Source organism: Brachionichthys hirsutus, chromosome 14, assembly GCF_040956055.1.
Source record: "Brachionichthys hirsutus isolate HB-005 chromosome 14, CSIRO-AGI_Bhir_v1, whole genome shotgun sequence".
Taxonomy (NCBI): domain Eukaryota; kingdom Metazoa; phylum Chordata; class Actinopteri; order Lophiiformes; family Brachionichthyidae; genus Brachionichthys; species Brachionichthys hirsutus.
In genome coordinates, this window is record NC_090910.1 from 7,539,833 (window position 1) to 7,561,586 (window position 21,754).

At 40.2% G+C, this 21,754-nt stretch overlaps 1 protein-coding gene across 1 annotated transcript in view; it reads right to left on the reverse strand.

The window, feature by feature from the left end:
* Positions 1-21,754, reverse strand: part of LOC137903810 (neuropilin and tolloid-like protein 1) — a 36,294-nt gene that overhangs the window by 7,661 nt on the left and 6,879 nt on the right. The window contains exons 5-6 of the mRNA XM_068747963.1: positions 5,110-5,151; positions 4,713-4,840 (exon numbers count right to left, since the gene is read on the reverse strand). Of these exons, the coding sequence (XP_068604064.1) occupies positions 4,713-4,840; positions 5,110-5,151 (170 nt within the window). The remainder of the gene's footprint in view (positions 1-4,712; positions 4,841-5,109; positions 5,152-21,754) is intronic.

A 21,754-nucleotide genomic window follows, 5' to 3' on the forward strand; every position in this document is an offset into this window, starting at 1 on the left:
ATGAATAAAAATATGCCAGAGCCCAAAAGCCGGCCTTCGTTTGTCTCGCCATGCTGGCTGTGTTTCAGTTTCCGGCAATTGATGAGGCTTCATCAGATTTAACACCTCTAAGCAGGGGGGGAGACATAAATCAGAGCTTTATTCTCTCTTCTGTCGTTTCTGCTTGTTTCAAAATTACAAATCCATCAGTTTACTCTCGTAGACATTACATTCACATCAACAGTTTTTTTTGGGCTAAATGATAATAATCCTTGGGCATTTTGTCACAAACTTTGGATGCTTAAGAGTGTTCATTTTATTTTCTCATTGCTCTATCGTTACAATCCCAACATATACAGTACATAAAAGAGAGTTTCATTCCATGACAGATAAATACGATGTATAGACTATTTTGTTATCCAGTAGCAATGGACCATCACTGGGAAACATACGGTACTTTTTAAAGAGCTATTCCAAGAGAAACAAACACATCAAGATTGCTCGTGTGTCACCATCATTTATTCATAAGTTTAAGAGCGCCCCAATCACAACTGCAGTTCTGATCGGCTTTGCATAGCACTAGCCATTATTATGGTTGAAGAGCGGCCTGCTCACAAACAATGACAGAGAATTGTGATGCTCTTTAAATGCCCAAATAATGAAAGCTGCAGATGGAGCAGGATAACGAGCCTCACAATGTCAATGTGGTTTCAGCAAAGTGACAACTGGAACAAATCTGGGAAACAAGAATTCCAATTTCCTGTGTGCTCACATCGGTGTCAATAATGCTCTGTTGAATAAAAAAAGGTAGTGATTTTCACCCACTCTTTATCTACACTGTCTTCATCACAAGAATATGTGCTTTTCATTGGTTTCATTGCTGTAGGATACTGAAAAGAAATGCCAATTCACAAAGCACACAGTACTGTTTGTTGGGAGAATAAGCCTTTCCAGAAGTGTAGATGCTCACACATACTGCATACTGATATTGATGGCTTAACTAATGGGGGATAGAGGACAATATCTGTGCAGATGTCACTGCTGAGTATCATTATAGTCACTTTAATATAGCATCCAGTGGCTCCTAATGTGATCGAACGATTGAGATAGTGGAAATGAAACATAGTGTGTTAACAGGCTGGACGTCAGAGTGATTTAATCTGAGAGCAGCTGCACAATAGGAATAGATAGAAAAATGCCAACGAACTGTCCAACAGAACTAAAATACGAAATAGTCTTTTACATTCCATGCAGAATGTTGCCAAAGAGGTTTGCTTGAATGCGTTATTGTTAAGGCTGTAATCAAGGCTAACATTACGGTTAAGTGCTCCGTGTCAACTTTGCTTTAGAGTTCAACAGGCCAATAATGAAAAAAGTACCTGTAAGCATATTAAGTAAGCCACTTGGCCAATCGTTCTGCAATCAGCCACCGTAGCAGCCAAATTACCACCCAGTGCACAGAGTATGCAGTTAATGTTACCAATAAAAGTTCAGAATCCCTCTTACAGCGATGAGGTTGGGGGGGGGGGGGGCTGTCGGAACGTATTCATCGGAGCTCATAGCTGTTCTGCTTTCTTTATGAATTGCAAGATCTCGAAACATTAACATGAAAGTGCAGCTTCTGGATAAGGGCTGACTAATAAATGTAAGCTCAATTGAAACAAACAAGAAGCAAAAACATTTTCATTTGACCAAGGACATCTTGTGAGACATGCTCAAAGCCAACAGTTGCATGATAAAAATCAAAGCCAACCGATCAGATAGAGACAATCCCCAATTTCTATTACAATACATTGGTTCCAAAATATGCTTTCTCTTCATTTATTCTTTTAATAATGACATTAAATCCATCAATGACAAGAGAAGAATATGTTCTCATTGCGTTTCTGCTGTTCATTACAGTCAGAAGGAACATATTTTCTCCATTAGCATGAGAACATGCAGGGGTTTGAGGCGGTGCAAGCAAAAAACAGAGAGGACAAAATGTCTGAGAAAAACACAACAATAGGCTACTAAAAATATTCCTCCACAACAGCAGCCTGCTGAGTTTGGACAGCTGTCCAAACAGAAAGTAAAAATGTAACCTGTAAAACACAAACAACAATTAATATGCATTATTATTTTGTAAATCTAGTATCCATCCATCCATCCTCTCGAACTGGTTATCCTTTGCTTTGTACTGGTGAGTGGGATCCTATCACATACATAAGAATCCATTGAAAACAAAATAATTTTTAATGATAGGATAATCCAAAATTAAAAAGGCACTTATTGGTGCAAATCGATACTGTCATAAAAAATGGTGCAATGCTGTCACTTCAGGCAATAACACATGGGTATTATTGTTTATGTGCAGACATATACTTCAGGAAGTATCCCCCCACCCACCCACACTTCCTTACTTTCATACCTCCGCCCATTTCCATCTTGCAGCTAAACATATAGATCTCGGATAAAATGCATTATTAAGTAAAGCTTATCCAAGTCCCTGCCTTCACAATGTTTCCTCCTCGTCTGCCCCCTCCCCCTGTTTCTCTGGAGTGCTTCTGTGCAGTCTAATTAGAGCCTCCAGTATAGGATGTCATTATCTTTTTGCCGTTTCTGGAATGCTAGGTATGGTGCAGTACTGTATCAGCAGAGGGGAAGTGAATGCAGTGCCCTGCAAAGAGCACACAGTATATGCACAAATACAGCGATAGGCTGGGGTCTCAATGTGAAAAAAACAGCATGTGAAAAACGGATCAATAAAGTCCTCTTCATATGTTATACTGGTAACTGAACGTGAAGAGCGCTGATGGAGATGAGAGCTGCAGGATTATGAGCATCTGAGGAGGAGATTTGTGCTAAAACTTTGCCAACTTGTTTGATCTGTGCCAATGACTGCCAGCCTTCGACCCGTAACTTTCCATGTGAGACAGCCCTGCAGGGCGAAATATGACAAGTAAAATGCTGCCAGGATCGCTCACTTTGTGACTACTTCATGCACACTCAAGGCTGCGCCTACACACACACACACACACACACACACACACACACACATGGATGCAGCAGTGACTTATGGCCCTCTTTGTTGCTGGGGTCAGGAAGTCTGGGCTGATTTATACAACTCAAGGGTATAGAGAAAGCAATGCTGCGGTCTTGAACTGACTGTAATGATCACGTCCTGCCAAGTACTTGTTTCAATGGTACAATTATTGCATGACTCAGCATGAGTGCTACTTGTTAAAAGGCATTACTCTAGAATGGACGATGCGGTCTTACTCTTTCCTTGGCCTTTGGGCTGAATTTGAAGGACATTTTTACAATATGGGCATTAGCAAAATGCATGAGACCCAAAGAATATATCAAGACAAGAGCCAAGAAACTGCTGTGCCATGAATCCCATTAGCACTGGTATTATCAGCCAGTCATATCATGAGCCTGTGTGTGTGTGTGTAGCACAAGTGCCAGCGGCACAGCATGAAAGTCCTGCCGGAAAGACTACTACGAACCAGTCAGAGATTCCCCAATGTGGACTTTACGACTTAACCCTTTATAGTTGTCTTAAAAAAGAGGAAGGATAACATGAACATGAACAGGTGCTGCGTTAGTATAACAAACTGTGACAAGCTGACATTGCAACTTCCGTATCTCACTCCTGGGAATAAATGAGCGCCTACTTTCTGGAAAATGAAACCCACAGATACAAAAAGATACGAGTCACCATTTCAGATGACTTTCATTTTGGTTAAAGAGACTTTTCTTTTCTTCTTATATGAAATTTACAATATTTCTTTAGACAAGCAAAAAAAAAGTTATTAAAATAAAATATTTAAAGAACTTATTTAACTTCTGCAAGTCCATTATATCTCACTATTATCAATTTAAGTATTATAAATGTGATTGAACCCTTTTTCTCAAAATACAGGTCTCAGAATCTTTTTCTGTCTAACTGTTCTAACTATACAATTAAAAGTGAAAATGTGCTTTTATTCCACTCTGCAAATGCATCCAGTCGAAGGCCAACACTGTTTTGTTGTCACAAGTAGAATTAATGCATAGATGAGACTGAATGTGCATGCATGTGATCAAGCTATGCGAATTGTGAGATTTGTAAAGACATTTTCCTGCTCCATCCTCAGTATATGGGCCACGATATGAACTCAGGGCACCCTGGAAAATACTGCCAGGGAAAACAAATGCAAGCTGTAGCAGGCCTGAGGGTCAAGCTGCACGATAACACGATTTCATCAGTGGTAACATGCCTTCCCTCCCTCCGTCTGTCCAGTCCACACTCCCCTCCCTTTCTCTAGTTTATCCGCTCATTCCTCTAGTCCTCTCATCTCAACAATAGCATTCCGATCAAGAAAAGAAATTAGGACTGACCCCAAACAAGCCCTTCTGTCTGACCCCAGCAGAGGAACAAGCCACACTCACGCACATTGGGAGGCTAGAAACTACTACAGCTGTAGACAAAGTCACATGCAATATCGAATAATTCTGACGCATCTCCCAATTTTACTGCGCGAAGGAGTGAAAACAGGAAATGCATGCATACAAAACATAAATCTCAATCAAGTCTTGAATCCGAAAACTCCAAAGGAATGAGCTTCATGCAGCTGTTGTAAGTGCCTGCATCTATTTTTCTCATTTGTTTGCCAGTCGAACACAATTTCATCTACCTTTTATTTTCTGTGACGTTCGCTGTTAGGTCTGATTCACAGGTAAATGGGAGTAGAGCTGATGTCACTGACCTTGGAGCGTGGAGGAGCATGGATGTACCATTTGCAGTCGACAGCTTCGGCGGCGCCGGCCTTCCCGTCTCTGGTGATCTGATGGGACTCAACGATACCTTCTGGACCGACCATGTCATACTGACACACTGAAACACACACATATGTATAAACGCACACAAACATTCACACAAGCAGTTCAAGCAAACACACGTGGATTTACAAATAACACACAGATTCACATAAGTTCACACCTTTGACCACCAAAACACACATCATATACATAATTGGAGGAACCACAGAATAAATTGACTTTATTGAGATGAGATGAAAGTGTGTGTGAATGTAGAAAAAAAACGTGAGACAAAGATAGAGAGTAAAAAACAAAGCCAGAAAGAGAGAGAATGAGTATACCTACAGGGCAGAGGTGGGGGTACTCCCAAGTCGGCAAAATCCGGATCTGAAGAAAGAGCAGAATAAGAATGGGGACATTTAATTTTTAATGAAGGATTACAAAATCAAGGCAGGTGTAGCAATGTAATGTTGAAGTTCCTTGACAGAAAACTACAATTCATTGCATGTACACCTCAATCGGTCTCTTCTTTGCCACTGTTTAAATGAAAGTTGTGAGCTAGGGTCAAATCTATTCTAATCTCACAAACACCAATAAGAGCATTCTCATCATGGGTGGTGGCACCCACTGGAAAAGCCCTAAACAGAAGAGGTGTGGAGGATTGCGAATGGAAGCAGTCGGATTCGATCAGATGGCGCAGCAGGAAATCTGCAGTTTATACTTGCACTCTATTTTGTGTTCACTGGGGATAGTTGAGTGAGGTTGTCTTGTATACAACAGGTTTTGGAACCAGGATTCCACTAAACTGGCACAACATGTAACGTTTATACAGCATAGTGCTGGAAAGAAAACCTCTCAACTGAATCTTGAATGTGGTCCTGCTGATTCCATCTATTCCATCTTAGCAACAGAAAACTTTGCTTTTCAAGATATGCTTTCAGCTCTGAGCGTTGGGCTGCATTTATTTTAGAACAGCCTACACGGACAAGAAACACGGAACAGGCTTCACATTAAATTGGATTTTTCCTCACCAAATCCATAACTGCCTCTGACTGAGTCGTGTGGCAAATGATGTCTGATTGCGCAGCGTGAACCCGTTGCCTAAATGTCAGCATTTGTTTTTTTTGCTGAATAAATGCCCTCATTTTTCTGTCTAGACATGAATCAGTGCCTCCGTGTTTTCTATGTTTGTATGCTTGACCCGAGGAGCAGGTCCACCATCGCTCGCAATGCTGAATGCCTGCTGATGAGATACCAAATGAAAAAAAAAAAAAAAAAACGTGAATGAAATGAAAGGAGAATGAGTGTCCGTTTAACCAAGGCTCAAATGATCTGATTTATACAAATCTGAGTGGAGAATGTAATGTGTATGACAAGTGGTTTCTAAGTGGCGCTATGCAAATATTTCCTTTGTCTTATGAGGAAAATTATGTTTGTTTGTAAGAAGACATAGATGTCTACTGTATTTGTCCCTCTATAACTTCTAACAGAAATGAATCAGTCTTCCATGGGATGTCTGGGTGCATGTAAAGAGCAGGCAGGCAAACAGGCAGGCAGCCATGAACGAGGGATGAAAAAATCAAAGTGGAAGATGAATGAAACGGCGATCTTCAGGTCTCTGGTTTTTGTCAGAGATTTATTACTGGACTTTAACATCACTTAACACACTGCGATAGGGCGAGCAACCTCATCATCATCATTATCATCACGCAAATGCAACCATGCACATGTATGTTTTGGATGTTGGCCACTGAATTCCAATCATGCGTGTTCCATCCCAACTGCCATCGATCACCTCCTCTCCTTTGCTGTCGTCCTTCATTAATGGTTTCGATCAATAACAAAGATTGGTAAAATGATTGATGAACTGTACAGCATACATGTACTCCCCCCCCCCATGTGGGTTTTGACCTTGTGATTTATGAGGTCGATCCCTCGGACTGGTTGCACCTATGTAATATTTGATTACAGGAAATCATTGTGTTGCTACAATAAACAATCAATAAAACACTTGCATGAAGTTTGCACAGATATGAATCGTTTTTTTCCCACTCTATTGTATAGATGTCTTTTCCTGGCTGATCTGAATTCAGAGCACATCCTCCCTTGACCTTGCCTTTGCCTCTCTTCATAAAGGTTGGCTCACTCTATTTACCTTTTCCAAAGCACAGAGTGCTCACTTTAAATTGCAGAAAAATTGCCGTCATCCTTCAACATTCAAGTCTATTTAAAGTAAAAATATACTTTGTCAGAAGACTGTGAATTCTCGTGGTCTCACAGCCCCAGAAGGATTGTATCGGTGTTCATAATGATGGCACAATGCAATGTTTTATTAATGAGATACAATCGGTTTCATTTGGAATCAAACATAAAGCTCTATTGTGCGTGTATTTATATACAATATATATATATACATACTGTATATGTGTGTATGTATATAAAGAAGCATAAAAAACGGTTATTAGTGTGTGCAAATAAGCAGCCCACACATAAAGTCAATATCCCCGTGGACTCATTTCCTCTCGTCTGCTCAATAGTGACATTTAAATAAGCATCTGATTAATATTCTCCACTAAAGCGATTGATCAAGCTAATGAATGGCCTCCATTGATGACACTGGGCACAGCTGTGGATGGCGATGAAGAGACAGAAACAGGAAGAGGCAGAGGCATACAAGAAGATTTCTGTTGTTCGATTACTTTGAGCTCTTTCAGTCATAACAATTTTAACAGCGGCGATTAGCTCTACACTGAATGTATTGAGACTGTTACCATTGTTCAATCTAACATTTATCTTAACCTATCAGGCATTCGTCTCCCAAAATCAAACACGCTTGTTAGAAGCTGAACAAATAAACAGTTGCCTGAGCAAACAAGCCCCCCCCCACACACACTGAAATCAAATAGGATAAAGATTACCTGTAAAGCTTATATGGTAGAGTTGGCTGATTTCCTAACTCTACGGGACGGTAGCGTTGAAAAGAGGGGGCCATGGGATCTGTTGGGGCCTGATAGGATTCACCGCACCTTGAGTGTCATGGCTGGCAGGTAAACAGGCAATAATAAGCCAGGAAGCGCTGGCCCAAATATTTAGGGGGCCCTACACAGAATTCGATTTTAGGTCCCCTCACTGTACTAGCACTAGTACTAGCGATAACTAACTATTACGTCTGCTGCTATTATTATTTACTATTGCAGATGGATGGATGGACTCTGAACCCAGCCTGCCATTGACTTCACTATTCTTGATGGAGGTTGCACCTCAGTGGTGAAAAGCTGTGCTGTTTAATTCCCGCCCACTGTGGGTCAAATGCCCTTGAGAGAGACAGTTTACCTCAACCCTATATCCCTCCTTTGGAGGAGTTGAGTATCCAGAAATATCAAATGCATTGCAGAAACATAGATTACAAGAACTGCATGCCCATGCGTGTGTTCTAACGATTCATGCGATATGTTATTGATCTCCATGAGGGAAGCAGCTATAGGAGAAGCTCTTTATATGGATGGGGATTTAGTATCCTGCTCAAGCACTCAGCAGAAAAGCCATGCGACTGTCAGGTCCATTTATTTATCTAAAAAAATATATGAGCTCAATGTTAAAATGACGCTTATTTAGACTGCATTAATAGCTGACTGAAAGCAAAGTCATGTGAGTGGCTGGGTAGCACCTCAATATGGAGTGTACATGTTGATTTAATTAAGGGTTGCTAATAGGATTGCGTGACTGCGTAAACTCTTGTACGTAACGTTGCGTGTGCGTGTTTAAGTTAGATTGCTGCATCGGATGAAAAAACATTCCTGATAGAGCAGTTAGTTCTCCCCAAGCATCACAGGTGTTTCTGTCCAAGTGACGCCCCACTGCCAGCCACAGTCCATCTACGTTCAATTTGTGCAGGTAAGCAGTAAATCAGGAAAGCATCGCAATTCTGCCACTCATTGCTGCACGCAGAGCTTCTGAGATGCAGACAGTGAGATACAATCACATTAAGAGACAGAGCGAGGACAGTTCTGCTGATCTGCCAACATTGTCACCACGAGAATGATAATTTAAGAGTCTGATTGCTTCTTGGAGAGAGTGTTTTATTTCACTGTCATGGAATTATGAAAGGTAGTTGACTCCTGTTTCAGTTTTCACTACCGCTCTGCATCTGTTCCAGAGGGCCCAGGGGGGGGGATCAGTCGTTTTTTTTTTTTTTTGCCAACAACAGGCTACAATTTGACCCAGTGGGGTGATAAACTGCAGCTATAAACACTTCTGCTCGTGAGCAATAGAAACAAAAGTGGATTTAAGGGAACACATTAGCGCAATAACAGTCACAGCAACATGGTGCTTTGAGCCAAGACGCTGGCGGTATGACGGGCCATTACCATGCAGACAAATGTCAATTTTTTTTTTTGAAGAACACAACCTCAAGAGAGAATTTTGAACAATGACCCCTTAAGAAAAAAAACCCAAATGTTATTTGAAGTAACACCCACATCCCAGATCATACAAGGAGGGTTGCATTATGGGAGGTGTAGGATCCTGCTATAGGATATTATAAGATCCCAACATATATCCCAGCTATATCATTACCACTATATAGCATGCTTTAGAAATAAATAAAAATTCACTGCAGTAGGGACAGGACATAATATTTGTATTTATTTTGATTTGATTCTACGTTAATTACAAATCTAATGACAGTATTACCTTTTTTTTCCCTTTACATATGTCAGGTGTCAGCTACTTACTGTTGGAGCTTATTTCATTCCCCAACAGTGGCCTCTCTGACCACACACCCACTGGAGGCAACCATTTCTAATGAGCATGTAATCGGGAAAGATGAAATGACGCTGCCAGTCCCTGATGTTTAGAAATCCACGATCTTCGATCTTCTGTCTTCTTTACTTTGACTCCATGTCTGCTGGGATACAACTAGGTGGTAAATTGAATGAATCAGAATTGATGTTTTCAATGTGCGAGCTGCATTTCGCTAAATGATTTGTTTTCCACTAAGCCCAGTAATCCATGAAAGGTTGGTGTTTCTTCAACCAGTAGCAGCTATATGCTATATATATATATATATTTTAAAATCAGTTTTGTTTCTTACTATCCTATTTGCCCAGGCTGAAATGAATGAATTGAATCTTTTACACACTATTTATAACCATCTGCCACTTTCACTGCCATAGATCAAGGGCAAAAAGTCAAATTCCAGATATAGACTGCAGTCTAACTTCTTGATGACACCGACAACCAATAATCAATAACACAGTAGGCACTTCAAAGGCAATGTTTGCACTGTGCATAAAGGCACGCACAATGTGCCATGACAATTACAAATAGCCTATGAAGTTTTAAACAAGATATGAATTTGTGTTTAATTCATAAATCAACATAACATATGACTTTGAGTGATGTTTTAAATTAGGAGGCTGGTATTGAACATAACGTCTATGTCTAAATATCGTAAGTTTCTTCTGTTTTCAAACTTTATGCTAAGCTAAGCTACCTGGTTAATATTTCCCAAAATACTATTATGTTATTCACAACAACAAAACATAATGTTACCCCCTTTCACTTTCTCACACAGGCAGAATAGGTTGCAAAGACATAGCCTTCCAGTCAACCTCCCTGGCATTTAAAAACGTCCCCAATGAACATAACAACAAATATCAACTAATATCATGCACAATGAGAAAATCTGATGTCGATAATGAAACCAACACAACTGTGTCCATCTTCTCTCTCAGTCCTGATAGGGATGCTTGAGCACAATAAATAATAATAATAAAGCCACAAAATAAATGCCATCTCAGCACAACCGATAACTGTCTGCGCGTTTCACTGAGAGGAAGGCTAGATATAAAGGTTGTTATGGCGTGCAAAGCCAGTCAAACTGCAGCTGTGAGATCCTGGACCCTACATTTAACTGTATGTGCATGCATACATTAGCTCCCACTTCCAATTATGTAGCTGCAGGTGTTTATTCATGATCTGAATGCATGCTTGGCATTAAGTATCCAGATGTTCCATTTTGTCAATACTTGCCATCATTGCTTTTATGGCCGCTCTTGCATGCTCCCATATGGGAACATCTTTGATGACAGGCTCATCATTTCAGTCGGTAAGAGCCACTGAAATGCTTTCTAATTACACTGGACTGCTGCCAATGTCCGCACTGCAGTCACTGTTGGACAATCACTTCCAACCATGTTCAGGGATGTCAGTCAGATAAGCACTCCACTGATGAAACAGCTTCCCAAATATTTTCTGACGCTGTCGTATACTGCTTGTGCTACGCATCGGTACTGTATCGTGCTAATAAAAGCCACAGTGCAGTGATTTAAGGAATTGGGTCTGTAAAAATAAAAAGTATTGATTTAAACATCTCATGATACATTGTGAAGTTCCATCAATTTATGTGAAGAAAGAATGTATATAAGCAAAGGTAGTGCCATGTGTTTGTTGTGCTGTATTGCTTGAAATACCTTTCAGGGAATGGAAATGCTCTCCTGTTGGTTTGCTGATACACAACTACAGCCCAGATTGGAAATATATCAACACTTGTTAGATGACTTTCCATGCAATTTGGCACAGGCACATTGCCCAGTGGATAAATCCCATTGCCCCCCCCCCCAGGCCACCATTCGATTGAAATTTGTGCTTATCATCCTACACACCTGCATTTCATTATGCGACCCTGTCACATGAATGAAACAACAACTGGATGGATTTTTCATGCTATTTGAGTCAGTTTGATTGGTGATTCAAAATGGTCAATTTCTCAAATTGGTAGCATGCACCTGTTAGCATGCTAACATACTATACTACCGTACCATGCAAAACTGTCATTCTGAGAATATTAACACAGCCATGCGAGCACCTAACATGGCTGCAGAGACGTGTAATGCTAAAATGCACTGAGAAGGCCCATATGTTGTTCAAGAAGCAGGCTTGAGGTCTGTTTTTAACTGTTTATGAGAAAAATACCCCAAATGGGTGAACGCTTCAGGGGAATACTGGTGATAGCTTTGGGATAAATATCTAATAATACTGTACTCTCAACTGTGACTTTAGGAAACCACAAGTCCATTGACATTCCCCCTTTCTGCTGATATACCAAGTTGAAGCAAGGGCAGAACAGTCAAGCACAATTTGTCATCAGTCAGTACCAATGGGCTCAGTGTGAGACTGCCCTTGAGGGATAAGCTATACAAGTCCCAAATGCATAGGGTATCCATGAAATATAACCAATCCATGCCTGGACACTCAGAGGACCTGGGAATAGGGGGGAAATGCCTGCATTGCTGCTTTTTTTGGACCTCAATCATACCCTCTTTAAATTTTCACCTACTGCCCCTTAAGTATATCTATCTATTTTCATTTCTCTACTCAGCCCCTGACACGCCAGTGAAATATCTGCTGTGGACCCAGGGAGGAAAAACTGCAGCATTAAGTAGATTTATTTTTTGATAGCCTGTATTGGCAAAATAAAGCTAGATAACACACAGTACACAACTCTACTATAAGCTATACAAACCAATCAGCGATGCTCATCAGAATTTTGCTGAAAGGGATGATTGATCTTAATCAGGAAAATCCTGAAAACTACAAGAACCAGATGTTCTTCTAGCCTAGCTTTATTGTCATCATGCGAAGATATCTTGCATCCCTCTCAGCAATCAATGGTTTGAATGTATTGAACATACTATTTGAATTTTCTTTGTAAATGTGTTAGTGTTGACAGGGCGCCTATTTTCTTCAACAAATCAAAAGGAAGGGAGTTTTACACTAAACATAGTCAGAGAAAGCAAAGCAATCCTTGTGTGAGGCAGAGAGTGACTGCAGCTGCCAACACGTCAACCTTTATTTTGTGCTGTCAACCTCTTCCTGCTCATGCTTGCTATCTCATGGTGCAGAACAGAGAGCAGTTAGGAAAGCCTCACTTCCCCCTCGCCCTGTTCTTTTTTCAGTCTGTGCCCATCACCGTTGAGTTGGGAATGCCAAACACGCTGCTACTGAACTATTTTATGACATGTTTTTTCACATTTCAGTGCATTGTATGGGTTACTGTTTAACATCCAAGCTACATAACCTGGAGTTCATGAATTTGACATAAACAGGATCAGAATCGTTGTGTGGATCTGTGGGCTCTGTGGGCTCTAAGGTCATTAGCCTCGAACTCATCAGAGCGATGCCAGAAACAAAGACACCATCCTCAGACCTCGAGGTCTACATCATTTTCGACATGTAGCACAGACGTCTGGCATCACTTTGCATCAGGGTTGCCAGGTTTTTTTCTTGTTAGTAATCTGACAGCTGTGTCAAGACTCCCGAAATGGCAACATTGTCAAAGTGATGCATGAGGTTGCAATAGCTATTTGTTAGTTTTTTTTTGTGGCAGTTTTCAAAGGGAAACATCCTCATTCATCCTTGAGCAGAGGGGTAGATTTCTATCTCTGTCCATCGTAGTGTGTCTTAAAGGTGCTTGGTTCCTTAAAAACAAATGCAAAGTTTCCATTCTTTACATTGCTACTCGCCAAAAGACGGCGTGTTTATTCTTCAGACATACATGTTTAATACATACATCTCCATTTCTAGCCTCCTCCCAATGCTCGAATCGGTCAAAAAAACCCTCACGGCAGGTTTTAAAGATCAGCTAAAATTATTTCATGATAACGAATCAGCAGTTAGAGAATGCAAACCTCCAATGAGGCAGCTCAGCCTCTCTGTGAAGCTTCCTCTGTCAAACTTACTTGTTCATTATACTTTTGAGAACACCTTCATTTGCCATTTCTAAAGATGCCTGTAATGGAGCTTGCTTCTGTTGGAGCCCAATGCCCTCTTCTACCGCTCTTCTAGCAGAAGGACTGCAGGTGCAGCTCTTCTTTTCTCATCTATACATTATTTTTTTAGAAAGTCCAGTTAGACGTTTTTGAAACGGATATGAGTGTTTTTTCTCTCAATACAATTCATTATTAGCAGAGAGTATAGCAAAGGGTGAAAGTGAGCAGTTTCATACAGTATACATCGCATGATCTAACACCATGGTACTCATGGAGGCGCTGTTGCACGATGTTCATATGTCTCAGCTGCTGCATGCGCTTCACAGTGTGTCATGCATACACTATGGCTGACAAACATGCGTTCACTGTGCTATTATTGGCATATGAGGTTGAGTATCCATTCAAGTCCTCCTTCGCACCTATAGCCCCCATGAACTGGGGAGTTGAGCGGTAGCCTGGAGCTAAAGGTGACCTGCTCTAGGTTGATAAACCATACATATTTTTTGGGGTTGCAAAAACTATATAAATTTAGCAACAATTTGAGTTTGAAGGAATTAAAATTCTCACCAATCTTAATCCTCAGGAATGATTTTTTTTTCTTTCTTTCCAAAATAACACTTGCAGCTTTAAGGAAGGATCAGGCCCATTTGGCAGACGTATTCTCGCCTGCCCCCCAGCACAATAAGAAGGCAACAGGAAGCTTGCCAAATACTAGCTCTCAGCACTGGCTGTATAGGGGTCTAAGCAGAAGAGAAGCTCTACCACAACATAGCTTTTCTATATTCGAGCCAGATTTTAGCATGAAAAAATAAGCACAGCAAGATCTGTCCAATTTTCCTTCACCCCCTAGGCCTTTAACCAAAATGCTTCGAACACCTGCTCTGGAAAATCATTAATTTTCCTTTTCGCACATGCTTTATTTCCCACTTGCTGAATTAAAGATAATTTCCTCTTTTCTTGATGGACATGAAGTAAAAATGTGAAATAATACACATTTGAGCTTGACACAGCACATAGTGCCAGATGAGGAGATTACTGCTGGCTAAGCTGTTCAAACTGTGGCTCCCACAACCAAATGATTCAACAGGTCATGGTTCACTTGTTAGAAAACATGGAAGCCCTTTGGAGATGAGACACATGCCGGAAACACACACAGCGAAACACATCAGCGACTGCTAAAGCAATGGTTAGTTGAGAGTATGTATGTATACGCAAATAGAGTAACATGGTTATTCACTGTGCTGTTCATGATTTCATCAATCTCCTGAACACTTGAACCGCTATTTAAAAACAACAGCATTCAAATAAGTTCATTTCCTTCACTTCTTTAAATGCAGCCCAACCAACCAAAGTTTGCATGCCGCCTAACCAATAACTAATCATTTCAATAGATGTGTGATTTCAGGCTTCTTTAGATGAAAAAAAGAAAAAAACATCCTACAGAGTTTATTCATTGATCTGAAGCTGAATTCTGGGGGTTTTCTGTACATAGTTCTTCTTTGTAAATATTTGATATAGCAGCTTCTAATCAACCGTATTCATACCCACATTTGGTCTGTACTTGTATGTTTTTTGTACTCGGTCATTACAGACTTCACCGAGAAACATTCCTAGTCTGTGAACCCTCATTGACAATGGCAATAAACACCTTCTGATTCTGATTCTGATTCTGATTCTAAGCACCACCCACTTCTGAATCTTTTGCTCCAGATTTATAATAATGTGGGTAAGATGTCATTTACATACATACAAGGCATACATTTCAATCACTACTGTTCACAGTGAGGAAGATGTTGTTTTAAGGGACATTTTTGACTTGGCTTTATACCAGACTAGGATCAAACACAGCTAGCCCCGTATCAATTTTGTAACTGATATTTTAAATTAAAGTTCATGTCACTTCAAAAACGTAATTACTGTATTCGTCTTCTTAATTTCTAATAACTGGGATCAATTGAACAAAGAAAATATTGGTTGATCCCGAGTCTCCTGTGACACAGACGGTATCAATTGGTATGACAGTATGATATCCAGTATGTTGCTACAGAGGTACCATATATCCTCTCAATTCTAAAATGTCCGGAATTACAGGCAAGCACACAGAGGATGAGAAAAATAAATTGGTCTGATCTGTTGAGAAAAATAAGGGAAAGTGAGTGAAGGGATGGTTTTTGAAGTAGAAAGAGAATAAAGAAACAGATAGTTGGGAAAAAAGCAAGGGCTGGAGAGAGTGAGGGAAATGAAAAAGATATGCACTATTACACAGTATTGAGAAATGAGATAAGACAGGTGAGCAGTTTGAAAGAAGCAGAAAGAGATGGCGAGAAAGACAAATGTGAAGGACTTCAAACTGTTTAAATTTAAAAGAGAGGCACACAGTGATGTGATGAAGCATTGCAAGAAGGGGAGGGGGAAAAAGGGGGAGGGAGGCTAAGGGGAGAAAGAAAGGCCACGGGTCTAAAGGTCTAGTACCATCCTGGGAGAGACAGCATCTGTCTGCAAAATAGAAAGGAGTGATCAATAACTACCGTATACAGTTGAGATGTGTGTGTGTGCATGTGTGTTGTTGGCTCACTAGGGTTTGCAGTTTGCTTGTGCAGCATTTATATATAAAAAAATTATATGATTATGTGGGCATGAGCATATCTGTAATTTTTACTGACAAGCTAATGCACAAAGAGAATAATATTTAGGCCATGTCTACATAAACAATCTTGATCTTGAAAAATCAATCATTCGTAATCAATTCTTACTCTGATATCTTGACGATTATACCATGAAACACATCAACGTATGAAAGATGTCTTTCAAATATTTGCATTCACAGTGGCCAGATAAGGTATCTATCTCTTCAAATGATGGAAGCCATTAAGTTTAATTTTCTAGATAGAGATTAATAGATAGACCAGAGTACCAGTGATTAAGGAAGTAAGTAAGCAAGCTCCATTTAAGAAATGTGGCTGTTCAGAAGGTCTCACCATGTAATTTAAAGTGAAGCATGATCAGCTGTATGCAAATATATTTCTTGCACATAACGCATTTTTCCTATACATGGGTTTACTGTTTTTTATTTTATTTTATTACTGCCAGTGTGCAGTCATCTCTCTACATCCAAATGGACAGTCTCACATGCATTCATGCTGGATTAAAGTGTGCCCACAGCTATGAAGAAGATTAATATATATATATATGCTGTATATACACTGCATAAATTTTGCATGTAACCTTTGAAGTATAATAAAAACAGGGAGAACAGCTCGTATCTCGCAGAGAGAAAAACGCTGCTGGTCAGACCCACTGCAATCAAATAGAACTTCTGTTTCTCAATGTCTGTCCCCTGAATGAGAAGTCGAATTTTCTCTTGAATCAATGGCATGTCATAAAGCATGTTGGCGCAGGCCTTGCAGTGTCGGGGTCTAATCTACTGATGAAGATGAAGCTTCTTCATTGTTTCGCTCAATTTCATATAGAAAGGAGGTGTTTGTGTCACTTTGTTTGAGCTCACTCCTTTTATTGATCCCTTCATTAAAGTATCCGTTCTAATAAAATAAACATTCCAATCATCCAGTTGAGTCCATTTCGGATGTTTCTTGCCTCTGTGTTTGATGGACGTCCACAAGGTTTGGCAGTGAAGTGGTGACATGGTTCTGAAGCTCAGGCCCAGACTGTTGTCAGTTTGACTTTGATAAACCCCATTAGTGTTGCTATCTCTCCCTCTCATTTCCCACACACATTTACAAGTAAAAAAGCCTCAGACGAATCGATGTGGGGGCAAAAAAAACCAAGGTTTCTCCAAAATTACATAATTCCCTAGTAAGTGAATTTAAAAAATGACTGATGAAGATGATAAGTTGCTTATGTCTGCTTATATAAGAGGAAGGCAAATTGATTGAGATGACTCAGAATGAAAAACATAAATGGGATAGTTTCAGGGGGTTGCATTACAAACGATTAACATATGCAATTTCAGGCTTTAGTCACCTGGAAAGATTGACAGATGTAATGTCTATTTCCACGTCATTGGAGAGGGTTTTTTTTTTTTTAATGTGCAGTCAGCGTGGCAGTAAGTGAACATGTGCTCATAAAAGAATGAATGATCTTTCCAGATGTCTGCCAGAGGTCGATACTCAACATGCATGCCAATGTAACATCCAATTCACCACTAACTAAAATGAAAAGAATATTTGTACCAACTTAGGGGTCAGAAGTTAATGGAAGCAACATGTGCCACGTCCTGTTAAAAGATTTTCAAATGTTTTCAAATGATCTTTTTTGTGACTAAAATGAAGAGTGTGTCTGCGTGTGGGGTGGGGCTGTATCTGCACACTCCTCTGAGGGTTTGAATCTGATGGATATTAACTTTGCTAAAAGATTGAGATCAAATAAAGATCCCTCTCCAATGTAATCACAGTTATGGAAAATGATTGAGATGTAATTGCAGCTCTTTGTCCCTCTGTCATAAATGAGGGAAAGAAATCATTGGAGCAAGATATGAATTCACTTGCACTCATTTTCCTCTAATATGTCCCATCTGTTTGTTTATGGGAGGTAATTGCGATCATTTCTGTGGCTTTACGCCTCTGAACTGAGTGCAAACTGTTGCCTCTAGCTGTTGAAATCCTCCTCACATATTTGAAATGAAAAACCCAATCCAAAAGACACGTCAGGGCCTGTTTGCTGAAGCAGCAGATGTTTCTAAATAAAGGGCAAATCCATTGATATTTTACAAATAATGTGTTAAGAGATCATTCGCTATGAGCTAACACCTCACTTCTGAGTTTGTGCCCCGAGTAAATTAATATTTACGACAGATGGCAGCCTCCTCTACGCACGCTGTAGTGTGCCAGTATTTTCCCAAACCTCCTGAGATACACAATAAAATCGATGACTCAGCCCTGAGTCACAGTTAGTTTCTTCTATAGGCGACTAAAACAATGAGGTTTTTTTTTCGAGGGTTTGAACCTAATCCCACTTTCTTTGTGGTACACAGCTATCGATCGAGACACGGGATGGCGATTTCAATCTCACTTGAATTTTACATTTTATTGCTAGAGACCCAAAAGTAAGTCTCTGAATATTTAAGCTTGTTGTGGGGTAGTTTTGAATACGTATACTGTAGGAAAGGGAAAAGATTTGTAGAACATACAGTATAAACCTCTTCTTCATAAAGACACATCTCACTAATCTTTCTTTATGACAATCACTTCTATTCTTAGAGCCAGTAAACAGACCAACGTCCCCTCCACAAACACAGTGGAGTGCAACATAAAGATCTTTTTTTTTTGAACCGAGTTCAGCTGTCGCTGCTCAGAGGAAGTCCAGTGTGTACGTCTGTGTTTGTGCACAGGAATTAGGAAACGCGTACAGATTTGAGTACTTTCCCCACGGATAGAATCCAGCTTGACTCGTCCTGGATGAGAAATGTCACAAAAAGCATCAGCAGCCATGTGTTTTTGCATGTGCGTGACTACTGCTCTTCTTTCAACTAGAAAAGCACTCAGTCCCCTCATAATTGGATTTAGACCATCCACATGGTGATCTGGATCATCACCAAAAGGTTCTAAATTGCTCTTGGTATCTTTACACACCAACCATGAAAAGTACAAGTGAATCAGAGTTGATGTATATTTTTCACAGATTTTTTAAAATCCGTAAATGGGAATTTCAATGTTAAAATGAAATACTTTTTACTGAGTCCATTCGGGATCAGATCAAGATGAAATTCTGTGGTCAGATAGAGGATCCCATCCTACATGACTGTGACAAATTCCATAAACATTGGTCAATAAGCAACCGAGATATTGAGGAACAGATTGTGAAGCTCTATTAACTGCAATCTTACTGAAAATATCAAACTGATCCGTAATCCAGCATCTTTTCTGGATTATCAGAAAACGTTAAGCATCTATTCCCGGTAACATTCCCAACATTTCCTGAACATTTCATCAGAATACATCCAGATCTTTTTGAGTTATCTTGCTAGTGGACGGACGGAGGTAGTTCACTTAACCGTTGCCCGACACGTATGCGATACCCTCAGCGGATGTTGTATCTGTGGCACAGAACAGATTGATGGTTAGTACTGCCAGTGAAGAATCCCCCTGACCTGTGCAAAATGTATGATGTCAGTATCCAAAGTAAAAAAATAAAATATAGAAGTGTGCTGAATGGTTTACTAATATGCCTTTTCTGACAACGTAATGGACAAGCAGATGAGACACAGTGCAAACTGTTAGTTTAAGCGGTTTCAAGGCTGTTTATTAGGACGTGTAAAAATCACCATGCACGAATCTTCAACGTGAAGAGTCATTTGTGTGTGTGTTAGGCACAGAGGCTTATTAGAGGCCACAATGTAAAAACCCAATTGGCACTCTCTTATAGATGGTGGCAAGAAATTCCAGTGTCAGCTCATTGAATATTCAGATAGGAGAGCCTTGAGGCGACATGGAGAAGACGGTCTTTTATCAGCCTTCCTCGCAGCAAGGCCGGAACCTATTCACAGCAATCCAAATCTTTCTCTGAATTGTTGAATTCTTCTTTCCTTTTGTCACTCATGTCTACAGTATTGTAGCTGCAGTCTCCTCTTCCTCAGCCACTCTCCTGGCTGTATGTCCCTACGTAGGGTAATAATGAGAGCCAGCAGTGCTGAGTGGCCACGTGCATTCCATTGTATGGGAGTGCTTTGACTAATCAAGCTTGTCAAATAGAAAATATGCCAGAAAGGCTGTGGTGTTCAGCAGGTTGTTCGTGTTCATTTGAGAATAGAAACAGATCTGACTTGCTAGGCTACAGAGGCGTGCCGTTTTTACTATGAGGGTCAGATGAAAATGCTCTCTTGCAGCCCCCTGCAACTTAATGAGCACACATGGATAAGCAATGCAAGCAGGGACAGAAGGCTGGTGAGGAAAAACTGAATGGAATGCGACACCCTGCAAACCACAGGTTCATGTTTGTCGCATTGAAGATTCTTTCAGCTCTTTTGTCTCAGGGGGATTTCTGTTACCTTCGGGGAACCGCCTCAGACTGTACTGAAACAACTCGGACCTTGGTGCAATGTGTCGCACAGCCCAAGTAGACCAAATGTCACAAATGCCTTTAGGACCCCAAACAGTAAACATTTCAAATGAACCTGGCCTTTCTTGCACAAAGGGTTTAGCATCCTGCAATCTCACCTGATGGATCCTCTGGGTGCAATACCAATCCTTCATGCCGACAGGGGAGACCAGGGGGAGGGGAGAACCAAGCTTTTTGTGGAGCATTATGGCATAAGCTGCAATATCATACCCCGCCCAGTCCATAACAACGTGTCCAATCATCCGTTCTATTCTTTAAACATGTTCCATCATTATTAAATTTAATATTTCTTCCTTTGTTGAACACTAGAAAAACATATTATGATGGACTGAGCCAACCGAGAGAATCAGCTGTAAAACATAACCCACTTGCCACGGCTTTCCTGTAAGCCAACAGAAGGGTAATGATTTGTATTAAACCTGCTTCACAGTTCCAACAGTATATTTAGAGAGACAGCCGGTGTATGACCCAAGCTTGGCTTTCATTACCTGAAATGCCCCATCGTTTTATTGCCACTCTGTAAGGGAGTTTTATATATTGTTGAGTTTCTACGTTTGATCATCCTGAAATGTAGCGAGGATTATTTAAATTCCACATTTCATAATCCGATCCCATCATGCTCTTGCTCGGCTGTATTGTTCTCCCAATAGCAAAACAAAATCTTGGCATTATCTATCAGGTTACTCTGATGCCAAATGTGATTTAGGTCCCTTTGAAATTTGCTTTATGATGATAAACTGGGAATGTTGAGTTCAATCCGCTCCCAAAATGGTTGTTAGAAAATCAGAGGGAGCAACGATGCACATAATAAAACCAGAGGATGCATTCATTCATTCTCCTTTTGAAACAGATGTATTTGTATTCCAGTATGTTAACGGAAGACACTGTAACGCATGGAAATAAAAGCATGAATTAGAAAGCATGTAAAGCCTTCTCCTCGGTCACGTCCTTCGAAATTCATTTATTCATTCATTCATTCACTTTGCAAAAATAAAAGACCTTTTCAGTCAACTCTTAAGAGTATAATACTCCCAGCTGTTTTCAGCAGGTTGAATCCTTAATGTGTGCAGAGTAAAAAAATGTACAGTTCAATCTCATTGCTGTCTAATACAGAGAGAGAACGCAGCGATAGGCTAATATAACAG